Source organism: Bubalus bubalis, chromosome 16 (assembly GCF_019923935.1).
Source record: "Bubalus bubalis isolate 160015118507 breed Murrah chromosome 16, NDDB_SH_1, whole genome shotgun sequence".
Classification (NCBI taxonomy): domain Eukaryota; kingdom Metazoa; phylum Chordata; class Mammalia; order Artiodactyla; family Bovidae; genus Bubalus; species Bubalus bubalis.
In genome coordinates, this window is record NC_059172.1 from 69,463,812 (window position 1) to 69,476,852 (window position 13,041).

At 43.0% G+C, this 13,041-nt stretch overlaps 1 protein-coding gene across 1 annotated transcript in view; it reads left to right on the plus strand.

Annotated features, from left to right (window-relative positions):
* Positions 1-536: 536 nt before the first annotated feature.
* Positions 537-13,041, plus strand: part of C16H11orf97 (chromosome 16 C11orf97 homolog) — a 34,710-nt gene continuing 22,205 nt past the window's right edge. The window contains exons 1-2 of the mRNA XM_025266961.2: positions 537-1,734; positions 7,656-7,760. Coding sequence (XP_025122746.2) covers positions 1,599-1,734; positions 7,656-7,760 — 241 coding nt within the window. The 5' untranslated portion in view covers positions 537-1,598. The remainder of the gene's footprint in view (positions 1,735-7,655; positions 7,761-13,041) is intronic.

Below are 13,041 nucleotides of genomic sequence, written 5' to 3' on the forward strand. Positions count from 1 at the left end.
TCCATCACCAACTCCCAGAGTTCACCCAAATGCACGTTCATCGAGTCAGTGATGCCATCCAGCCATCTCATCCTCTGTCGTCCCCTTCTCCTCCTGCCCCCAATCCCTCCCAGCATCACAGTCTTTTCCAATGAGTCAACTCTTCGCATGAGGTGGCCAAAGTACTGGAGTTTCAGCTTTAGCATCTTTCCTTCCAAAGAACACTGATCTCCTTTAGAATGGACTGGTTGGATCTCCTTGCAGTCCAAGGGACTCTCAAGAGTCTTCTCCAACACCACAGTTCAAAAGCATCAATTCTTCAGCGCTCAGCCTTCTTCACAGTCCAACTCTCACATCCATACATGACCACTGGAAAAACCATAGCCTTGACTAGACAGACCTTTGTTGGCAAAGTAGAAAGAAGTGAAAAAAGAACAAGGCAACTATTAACTCCAAGTAATTCAAAGGTTATGCAAATGAAAATACTGACCCTGTGACCCTAGGCTATTAGGTGGTGGATAAACTTGTCTGCAATTAGTTTACATAGCCATAGTAATGAAAAAACTCTAGGAAAAAATTCAGTTTATTTATATTCAGAGTCTTAAGGTGTAGTAAGTACGTGTGAGGTGGGAAGCATGGAAGAGAGCTAAATTCTCATCTTCTATACTAGGAAATCAAGATATGATACCTAAAACTGAAAAATATAAAAAGCGGCAAAGTAAGCATTTGGTTATGTGTTGTAGATACTAAATTATCAGCCCAAAGACGTGAAAAGTAGAGTTAAATGGAGGTAAAATGGAGGCAGTTGCATTGGACTATATTCCTTGTAGAACTTTTTAATTCTGCACATTTAGCTTTCATAAAAGTAACACCACAACATTGTTTTAAATAACTGCAAAAACAAAAGCAACCTCATACTCCAAAAACCCTAGAGTTTCCCATTTGCTATTCAAATTAAACTTTGAGTTTGACTTCATCTGTAAAATCAGTTATTATATGCATTGAAATAGATTGTGAATACAAAAGTGCTTGGACACTACAAGAGTTGTTTAACAACAAGAATTTACAATCCAAAAGTTAGGAATCCTTAACATTGATTTATTCCATCATGTTGTGTGTGTAGCAAGGAGCCGGGACACGACAAACATTATCACTGCGTGAAACCGGTGACCTTGCCTGAACTCACGTGTCCAGTCCCTGCTCCCGCTCTTACCTGTTCCAGGTGGCTATCTACTCTTTGGCCTCTGGGACCAAACTTTTCTGAATTCGGATTCCGGCTTGTGCCACTTCTGGTTGCCTAACTTCAGACAATGTTCTTAGCTTTTTGAATCTCAGCTTCCCTACCAGGCAATAATAGTAAAGCCTCTCTTGCGAAACTGCTATGACAAACACACGAGAAATTAACAGAAAGTCCTTTGCTTTGGTGGGTAAGTAATCACAGCTCCCAACTCCAGCGTCTGTCTTCCTGGGCGCGCGGAACACAGGAGACACCAGCATAATAGAGCTGCTAGGCGCGGGGAGGATCCCGTCACCATGGCAACCGGAGACGCCTCGCGTTCCCTGGCTGCCCGCGGCAGAACGGAGGCCAGCCGGCTGCAGGCCACGAAGACCCCGGCGGCATGAGGGAGGAGGAGGCCGCGGCAGTCGTGACGGTGCCCCAGGCGGGCCGTGATGGCGAGCAGCCCGGGCCTCCCGCAGCGCTCGGGGCGTGCGGAGAACTGGGCGGCGGCAGTCCCCAGGAGTCCCGCAAGCAGTGTGAGTTCCCTTCCAGCCGTCGACAGGGTGGGAGGACGTGGGCGAGGGGAAGCCGTGAAAGGCGAACTGGGGAAACCGCAGTGGGACTAGCTGAAGCCACAAAGGTTTTGGAGGGAGGGGTTGGAGTTGCTGTTTTGGCAAAGGTAAGGGCCAAAGGCATCTGGTCCATTTCCCCAAGCCCTCCTTCATAAAGGTTATCTGAGCCCAGGTAGCCTCCAACTTAATGGGTAGTGGCATTGGCCTGGAAGGTATTGAAAAAAATTGTGCACGTGTGAATACACATACATATAGTATTCAAAATATTAATACAAAATTTATTTTAATTTAAAAATGTGTAAAATATATAAACTTGTTTTACATATAAAATATGAAATTAATTTTTAAATACATAAATTATATACACACGCATGGAAATACACATCATTTTTGTCAATTCCTTCATTTTACAAACCGGGAAACTAAAGTCTAGACTAGTGGAAAGGACATACCTTGCCCAGCATCACTCAGTGCAGGAGAACGCCTTCAAACACTTAAACTCCCATCTCTTGGTTCTCTGTTTGTAAATTATGATTACCTGACCCTTTTAGAGTCTCACAATTATGGGCCACATGTTAACACACTGCTGCTGTTTCCTCCTGCCCTGCCAAACATACAAACAACCTTGCAGGAAGTAAAAAGCTGTTCTGGTTCACAACCAACATAGTTGAAAGTTGAGTCCGGGCCAGGTCGAAGCGCTCATCCATCTTGTTCCATAAATTTACATATATTTCCCAGACCCCTGTGCCCCACACGTCTTCAGTAGGTGCTAAGGAATGATGAAGATGAAAATAATAGTCTGAAGAAGGTGAGCAATTCCCAGCCATTCTGCAGAGCCTCACTGATTACCCCTCTAGAGAACAAGGGTTGGGCTGAAGCTGCTCGACTTCCGCTCCCCTAGGGACCACACACCCTGTCTTGAGAGCCCAAGACCTCCCTAGGAGCCTCAGAACTGCCGTTGCCTGCCTTTTTCCTCAGCATCAGTCACAATATACCTGATTATGATGCCTCATTCTTGTTCTTGTCAACAGCACGCAGAGACCTTATTTAGAGCAACTAAGTTCAGTGTATATGTAAGTATTCAGTATATTTAAGGAATTCCTTACTCTGACTTGAAATTCTACCTGGAAATTTTCTCATAAGTGATACTAGAATTTAGAGGTTCTTTATTCCTTTTGGCTGTAGGAGCAAAAGGTGGAATTAGCCATTTGCTTGTCAGTTGAACAAATATTGAGTCCTGATTGCGTGCCTTCCATTGGGCAGTTGCTGGGAAATGAGTAATGAATTAAGGCTGGTGTCCAAACACTCAGGGGCTGACAGAGTCAGGGTAGAAACATATGAAAAGTGCCTGCCTCAACCTTCCTGAGCTCATTGTTTAGGGCCTCAGCTCAAGTAGAGACAGATTATTCATACCTGTTAAATTAAATGGGTACAAGTACCCATTTAATTTTCAAAAAAAAATTTTTTTTAAGTCTTCAGTCTCTATTTTTTGGAAAGGTCCTCAGTGTCTCAACAGCTTCTACTCCCTAATAACACATCTGCTCCCAAATATACACAGATAAAATGTGGTCCTTTCCCACTGAAACATCTTTGAATTATATAATGGTGGCTGTTTGAGCCCCACCAAATCTTTTATCGCCTCAGTGTTACCTTTATTTATTCATTTTAGTGTTATCTTTAAAATAATTTGTAATGCTCTCACCATGCTGGCTGAACTATCCTAATATTCTCCATTTTATTAAATCACTGAATCCAGTATTCTAGGTACCATCAGATTAGGGTAGTGTGGTGGGACCATAACTTTGCTTGATCTGAGCATTATACTTCTATTGGGTGAATCTATATAAATTCACAATAGCTGTTTAGGCAGACACATTAGATTCTTAACACACAACAAATGCAATCTATGACATCCTTAGTTTCTCTTTTCCCGTCTGTCCAATTGAAAACATTTGACCAAGGCCTTTTCTGTCCTATACTTATGGAGTTCCTCTGTTTAGTTCTAAATGCAGGTCGTTATATTATCCCCATTAATACCATCCTATGGATATGAACACTTCATTCCAAGTATGGAAGACCCTTTGAGTCCTGAGTTTGCCATTCAGCCCATAAACCATTCACCAAGTCTGTGTCATTCTCACATTTGGTGAGTTTGCTGAAAGTTCCTATATTCAGATTAACTAATTAAATGGTGAACCCCACAGTCCAAGTAGAGTCTCTGGAAGCCCCTGATCTGTCAAGTAGCATCTTTGGCTGGGCATCTGCCTCCTATATAAATGCACTTTATCAAATGTCTTGCTGAAATGCAAATACTATACTATGGCTACATCTCCTTAAGCCAGTTTAGTAACTTGGTTTGAGAGGGTCAGCTATGTTGTTCAGTCGCTAAATCATGTCCGACTCTTTGCGACCCTATGGACTGCTAGCATCCCAGGCTTCCCTGTCCTTCACTATCTCTTGGAGTTTGCTCAAACTCATGTCCATTGAGTCAGTGATGCCACCCAACCATCTCATTCTCTGTTGTCCCCTTCTTCTCCTGCCTTCCATCTTTCCCAGCATCAGGGTCTTTTCCAAAGAATCAGCTGTTTGCATCAGGTGGCCAAAGTATTGAAGCGTCAGCTTTAGCATCAGTCCTTTCAGTGAACATTCAGAGTTTATTTCCTTTAGGATTGACTGGTTTGATCTCCTTTCTGTCCAAAGAACTCTCAAAAGTTTTCTCCTGAACCACAGTTTGAAACAATCAATTTCTTTTAATTTTTATGACTAGTTTTAAAAACTTTTGAAACTTACTTTCTCATCCATAAGTGAAAGGTTGCTCAGTTGTATCCAAACCTTTGCTACCACATGGACTGTAGTCCATGGAATCCTCTAGGCCAGAATACTGGTATGGGTAGCCTTTCCCAATCCAGGGATTGAACCAGGTCTCCCATATTGCAGGCAGATTCTTTACCAGCTGAGCCATAAGGGAAGCCCCTCTTCCATAAAGTAGGAATAATTTTACCTTCCTATAGGCTGATTGTCAAGAAGAAAGATAATATACATAAGACGCCTAGAGCATGGTAGCATTCAATAAACCGTAGCAATTGTTAGTAGCCAGCTTGTTTGCTTCCTTCCTTTCTTTGTCTTTCTTTTTGTCTTTCTTAGAGCAAGGAACATTTGCCCAAACTAGCTCTTTATGAATTTCCCAGGTGCCACTGTGGTAAAGAATCCACCTGCCAATGCAGGAGACATGGGTTTGATCCCTAGTCCCGGAAGATCCCCTGGTAAGAAATGGCAACCCACTCCAGTATTCTTACCTGGAAAATCCCATTGACAGAGGAACCTGGCGGGCTACAGTGCATGGGGTCCCAAATAGTCGGACATGACTTAGTGTGCATGCACATGCACACGTGTGCGTGCACATGCACACACACACACACACAGCTGTTTACAAGTCTGTCATTTTTCATAGTTCCTTGAAACCTTTGATGATTTCTTCTGTAAATTCTTGTGAGAGAAGGGCTGAAATTTGTCAAGAGACTTGAAATTACAGCAAGTCATCTCTTCCTTTCTAATGTGCTATTATAGGCTTTTCCTCTTGGCCAAATTTCTTAAACCCTTTTCTGCCTGAAGATCGTGATTTAACAGATTTTTAAACCAGAGTTAAACTTGAGTAATGCTGACCCACGTTCATCTCTCATTCATATGACTCTGAATTTGGGAGAAAACAAGCCCAGACCCAGAGAATATCTCACTCTACCTTGTTCATGTCTGAGGGTGTGTTTGGGTCTCACGACCAGGAATGACCTAGACCCATGGCGAGAGGCATTAGGTCTCTTGCCCCATTTGGGCCAGTCTGCACACAAGTCAAATTTGTTCTTCATCAGTTAGTCTAGAAAAGAGGACACCTGCCATACCTTTGCATCGGTCATTGAGATTCTCCATGGCTCCCTGGACTGAGTTTTTAAGCACTAGGACTAGAACTACTGGCTGTCTGCTGTTCACAGGGCTGTGTGGGCAGACACACACATGGAGGAATCTGCGCTCCTCCTGATTGAACAATGCTTTAGTTCCACTTGAACACACACTTGTTGAGCATCTATTATTTTTTTAATTTGTATTTATTTATTTTTGGCTGTGCTGGGTCTTCGTAGCTTCATGCAGGCACTCTCTAGTAGTGGCAAGCGGAGGCTACTCTCTAGTGTGCCGGCTTCTCACTGTCGTGGCATCCCTCATTGAGGAGCACAGGCTCTGGGGAGCAGGGGCTTCGGGAGTTCACAGGCTCTAGGCTCAGCAGTTGTGATGCACAGGTTAGCTGCCCCGACGTATGTGGGATCTAGTTCCCTGACCAGAGATCGAACTCTGTGTCCTCTGCATTGGCAGGCAGACCAGCAGGGAAATCCTGTTGAGCATCTATTATTATGTCACACTCTGTTCTAGGACTCTGATGAGCTGAACAAACAACACCTCTGCTCTCACGGTATATAGCCTGGCAAGGGAGACATACGGTACTAACAGTTACACAAATAAAATTGTACATAAAGTAAATGAGGCTGCATACACATTGCAATAAATCAAATGAAAGCAAAGAGGAGAATGCTATGAGAAAAAGTAACCAGGGACATTGTGGAGCCAAGGAAAGTTTCCTTAAAGAACTGACATCTCAGCCTAGACCTGACATTTAGGTAGAAGTTACCCAGGAAAAAATAATTATGAGAAAGACAGTTCAGGCAGAGAAAATAGAATGTACAAAAGAGACAATGTGTGGGGATGGACAGAAAGGCCACTTGGCCAGAGCTCAGAGAGCAAGAGAGAGAAGGGCTGACAGGAAGTCTGGAGAGACAGATGGGCTCAGACGACTCCCTGGGCTGAGCAGAAGAAATGTAGCTAAAGAGCTTAGAAAAAATAGTCCGTCCTCAACTATAGCAATGAAGTCTTGTGGGGCCAGGTTTGGAGGTCGGGAAAAGGTCATATGTCCATTAGTGACACTCCACTACAATTCAGGTTTATTCTTTAAAAAAGGTGCTGAAATAGTGCTGCTGCTGCTAAGTCGCTTCAGTCGTGTCCGACTCTTTGTGACCCCATAGACAGCAGCCCACCAGGATTCCCTGTCCCTAGGATTCTCCAGGCAAGAACACTGGAGTGGGTTGCCATTTCCTTCTCCAATGCATGAAAGTGAAAAGTGAAAGTGAAGTCGCTCAGTCGTGTCTGACTCTTAGCGACCCCATGGACTGCAGCCCACCAGGCTTCTCCATCCATGGGATTTTCCAGGCAAAAGTACTGGAGTGGGGTGCCATTGCCTTCTCCGAAATAGTGCTAGACTGTTCTATATCATATATCTGGATTGTAGGCTCTACGCATGAAAGTGAAAGTTGCTCAGTCATGTCCAACTCTTACGACCCCATGGAGTATACAGTCCATGGAATTCTCCAGAATACTGGAGTGGGTAGCCTTTCCCTTCTCCAGGGGATCTTCCCAACCCAGGGATCAAACCCAGGTCTCCTGCATTGCAGGCGGTTTCTTTACCAGCTAAGCCACCATATATCTTTATTATTCACTGCTGTGTCCTCTGCCCCAAATGCCTGGCACAGAGTATGTCTTTAATAAGAATTTATTGAATAAATGAAAGTTTTCTTCAAGTTAATGAAGAAAACTTCATATATTACTTCATAATACTTAAAAGAAGTTAACTGAAACTTAACCGCAAAATATAAAGTTCTCTCCCTCCAGGCAAAGCTAAAAGTTACACTGGAAGGGATCTTTCCAAAATAGAGTCTGCAGGATGAAACACCTGCTATTTGTATGGAAGGATTTGTCTCTTTAACAAACAGTTATTTATGTAAATAATGGCTAGAAGGTTGGGCAGAATTTATGATAAGTAACCAATTTTGTTAACACCTTTACAGGGAAGAAGTTTTTATATTGTGAACCACATAAGAGAATTAAGGAAGTACTCGAAGAAGAACTTTATATTAAAAGAGATGAATGCCACGTTAAACATCCACCTGCAGGTAATCTCAGTGACAAATGAAGTATATTTGCAAAATGGATATAAAATTGCCTGTTTGATGGCAGTGATTATTTTATTTATTGCAAAACTGTGAGTATTAAAAGAAAAATAGCCCCCCTGGGAGGTTCTTGGCTAATTTTATAATTATTTTGGCTTTGCCCAAATAAATTGCTGTATTTACATTGCTGTCCCACATTTTTGGTGGATTTATTTCTACGTAATGATAAGTAGAATTTTTTCCAAGTGTCTGGAAAGCACAATAACATCCTCAATCTTTATCAATATAAGTAGTACCAATAACAGTGATTCTCAAAGTATTGACTGCATCAGAATTATCTAGGAATTACGGGTTAGAAGCAGATAGCTGATAGCTGAGCCCCATCTATAGAGTAACTGGCTTAGAAAGTCTGGGGTGGGGCCCAAGAATTTGCATTTCTACCAAGTCCCAAGTTGATGATGCTGGTCCATAGACCCCACTTTGCAAATCACTGACTCAGAAGAATCTAAGTCATTTAAATAGGTCAATTCATCCCAGGATTTTGTCTCACATACACATAGTATATGGGTTACATGGTCTGGGCATTGATAGCTCACACTGATGATTCATTTGAAAAAAGATATGCTCTAAAGAGGGTTTCCCTGAGAGGTCAGAGATAAAGAATCTGCCTATCCATGCAGGAGATGTGGGTTCGATCCCTGGGTCAGGAAGATTCCCTGGAGGAGGGCATGGCAACCCACTACAGTATTCTTAACCTGGAGAATCCCATGGACAGAGGAGCCTGGCAGGCTAGGGTCACACAGAGTTGGATATGACTAAAGCAACTGAGCACACACACATGCATGCTCTAAAGAATCCCTTATAGACATTATTTTGAAACTGCTGGAGCTCCTTATGTTTTATAGTTCCTTCTCAGTGATTACTAGGTGCATATTTCATGTTTTTATTGAAACCCTCTTGGATACCAGCAGTTGCTTGAAGATATAAAAGAAATGAGACATGACTCCTGTACATAGAGAACTTGACGTTTTCTGAGGAGAATTGTTGAAAAACGGGCTGTGCTGTGCTAAGTTGCTTCAGTCGTGTCCAACTCTTTGCAACCCTATGGACTGCAGCCCACCAGGCTCCTCTGTCCGTGGAATTCTCCAGGCAAGAATACTGGAGTGGGTAGTCATTTCCTCCTCCAGGGGATCTTCCTGACCCAGGGATCAAACATGTCTCAGATTTCCTGCAGGCATGGAAATTTTTCTGGCAGGCATGTTCTTTACCATAGGTGCCACCTGGGAAGCCCAGGCTAGTGGGACCCAAATTAAAGCAGAGGTTGCAGGCCCAGAGGTACAACTTTTCAGACTCTGTGACATAGTTTCACACTTTGTGGGGTTTTTCCTATTTCTTCACTCCCTGTTCTGTCCCATTGATCTATTTCTTGATCTTAATGCCAATGCCACATTGATACTACAGCTTTTTAATAATGTCTTCTTTTCCCTTTAAGAATTGTTTTCCCTCCACTTTACATTTTAAAACCAGCATAGAAATGCCTTTTAAGGTCTTCTTGCATCACCCATTCTTATGGAAAGAGAGGTCAAAGGAATGGCTAATTTTGTTCATACAGTGTCTTGAAGGAAAGTTTAAAGTCTTAGGGTTTGAACTCTACGGATGGATGCAGAATGACCAACTAAATTGTTTCTCTGAAACCCAATCTACACATATTGTTTCTCTGGTGATTAAAAAAAAATATTTAAGTCTATGCAATTGTATTTGGGTCCCCTTCATTTCAGAGATTACATAAAAGCTAATTTATACACTATTTGTATGGTGTGTTGATTCTTAATGGATAAATTTATTTATGTCAGTCTAAATAATTAGGAAAAATCATTTGGTTTATAAAAATTCATTTTTTTAGGTAATCTTCTCAAATATTGAAAGTGAAAGTGGCTCAGTCATGTCCAACTCTTTGCGACCACATGGACTATACAGCCCATGGAATTCTCCAGGCCAGAATTCTGGAGTGGGTAGCCTTTTCCTTCTCCAGGGGATCTTCCCAACCCAGGTATTGAACCCAGGTCTCTCACATTGCGGGCAGATTCTTTACCAGCTGAGCCATAAGGGAAGCTCAAGAATGCTGGAATGGGTAGCCTATCCCTTCTGCAGAGGATCTTCCCGACCCAGGAATCCAACTGGGGTCTCCTGCCTTGCAGGTGGATTCTTTACGAACTGAGCTATCAGGGAAGACTTCTCAAATATTTTTCATATAAAATGAAGACCGCATGGGGTGCTGCATTTTTTGTAGCATCCACCAGAGGTCGCACAGAGGTGCTACTTTAGCCTAGAAAAAAATCTTTCAAAGCTGAGAATTGCTTCTGTAACGTTAAGTTTTAAAGGGCTCTAATGGATGAAAAACAGAAGCCTACTAAATTTTTTCTTTTTCGTTTCTTCTCCTTTTCACGGCTGGAAGCCCCATGTGGACCAGAATAGGAAACTAACACCTAGGGAGAGTTCCACACTGTTCCAGCCTAGCCCTGAGAGCTAAGGCTGGCAGTGTTCATCAGCTACTGTAAACTGGAAGGTTTACGGTGACAAATTCTTTTAAATATCAGAAGAAAGATATGGCCTTTCTTGCTGGAGGACACACCTTGCCGCATACACCCAGAATTCTGCATAAAACTCTTAGGGACTTTTAGGGGCTTGAATGTAGTCTTCCCAGGTGGTGCAGTAGTAAAGAATCTGCCTGTGAATGCAGGAGACACAGAAGACAGGGGTTTGATCCCTGGGTTGAGAAGATCCCCTAGAGGAAGGCATGGCAACCCACTCCAGTGTTCTTGCCTGGGAAATCTCATGGAAAGAGGAGCCTGGTGGGCTACAGTCCATGGGGTTGCAAAAGAGTCAGACACAACAGCAACTGAGCATGTACACACATAACTTATAAGCAGCCATCCCTAGATGTTAGAAGTAAGTACACTTGACCCATTATTTCTACTTCTCTTATTGGCTCTGTCACCCATCCCAATTAGGCCTTTGCTTCCACGCATGCAAAGAAATTGTTCTTTTCCAGATTGCAAATGACCTTTGTTGTTAAGGTCAAAGGTAGTGATCTTCAAGGTCAAATCCAATCCACAAACTCAACTTCTCCACAGCATATGACATAACCATTTACTCCTTCCCCAGAAAATACTCTCTCAGCTCAGCCTCCAGGTCACCATGCTCCAGTCTCCTGGTTTGAGTTGTACCACCCCTTCTCTATCCTTCTTGCTGACTCTGTTTCTTCTATGCTGTAAAATGTGTAAAACTCAGTCATAGATAGACCTTTTTCTGTATCCATACTCCCTCCCTGCAGATCATGCTTGGCCCTCTTGTGCTGACAACTCCAAAATGTATATCTCTGACCTCTGATTTTCAAATTCCCAGAAGCCTACTTGGCTTGGCTATCTAAAGGCCTCTCACGCTTAGCATGACCAGAACAGAATAAAAATCTTGAAAAAATTTTTAACATGGATCATTTTAAGTCTTTATTAAATCTTTTATAATATTGTTTTTGTTCTATGTTTTGGGTTTTTGGCCACGAGGCATGCAGCATCTTCATTCCCTGGTGGTAGTGTTTTAGTTGCTAAGTCGTGTCCGACTTTTGCGACCCTGTGGACTGTAGCCTGTCAGGCTCTTCTATCCATGGGATTCTCCAGGCAAGAATACCGGAGTGGGGTGCCATTCCCTTCTCCAGGGGATCTTCTCAACCCAGGGATTGAACCCGGGTCTCCTGTATTGCAGGCAGATTTTTTACCGATTTAGCTACAAGGGAAGCCCAAGTTCCCTGACCAGGGATCAAACCTGCACCCTCTGCATTGGAAGGTGAAATCTTAACCACTGGATCGCCAGGGACATCCCTAAATCCCAGCTTTTAAAATCCTGCTCTTCACTGGGTCTTCCCCATCTCAAGAAATGGTACCACCATTCACTCAGTTGATTAGGCCTAGAAGGCAAATCCTCTATCCATGGTCAGTCCATCTGTGAATCCTGTGAAATCTACATTTGAAAGATATTTGAAATCTCCCCACCTTGCCCAAAACATCTACTTCTGCCTCATTGACTATGCTATGTCTGCCTTTGACTGTGTGGATCACAACAAACTGTGGAAAATTCTTCAAGGATAGGAATACCAGACCACCCTACCTGCCTCCTGAAAAGCCTGTATGCTGGTCAAGAAACAACAGGTAGAACCAGACATAGAACAACAAATTGGTTCCAAATTGGGAAAGGAGTACATCAAGGCTGCATATTGTCACCCTGCTTTTTTAACTCACATGCAGAGTACATCATGCAAAATGCTGGGCTGGATGAAGCACAAGCTGGAATCAAGATTGTCGGGAGAAATATCAATAACCTCAGATATGCAGATGACACCACCTTTATGGCAGAAAGTGAAGAGGAACTAAAAACCCTTTTGATGAAAGTGAAAGAGGAGAGTGAAAAAGTTGGCTTAAAACTCAACATTAAAAAAATGAAGATCATGGCATCTGGTCCAATCACTTCATGGCAAATAGATGGGGAAACAGTAGAAACAGTGAGAGGCTTTATTTGGGGGGGGCCCAAAATCACTGCAGATGGTGACTGACCCATGAAACTAAAAGACACTTACTCCTTGGAAGAAAAGCTATGACCAAACTAGACAGCATATTGCCAACAAAGGTCAGTCTAGTCAAAGGTGTGGTTTTTCCAGTAGTCATGTATGGATATGAGAGTTGGACCATAAAGAAGGCTGAGCACTGAAGAACTGATGCTTTTGAACTGTGGTACTGGAGAAGACTCTTTAGAGTCACTTGGACTGCAAGGAAATCAAAGCAGTCAGTCCTAAAGGAAATCAGTCCTGAATATTCATTGGAAGGACTAATGCTGAAACTGAAGCTCCAATACTTTGGCCACCTGATGGGAAGGGCTGACTCATTAGAAAAGACCCTGATGCTGGGAAAGATTGAAGGCAGGAGGAAAAGGGGACGACAGAGGATGAGATGGTTGGATCGCATCACTGACTCAATGGACATGAGTTTGAACAAGCTCCAGGAGATGGTGATGGACAGGGAAGCCTAGTGTGCTGCAGTCCATGGGGTCACAAAGAGTCAGACATGACTAAGCAACTGAACAACAGCAACCACTTTGCCCACAATCACCTGCCCCAAACCCCAGTCATCTCTTGCAGGCTCAGCAATAGCCCCTAATGACAATTTCTACTCCTTCCCCCTGCAGTCTATTCTCTTCTTAGAAACCAGAGGCATCTCTGACAAACATAAATCTT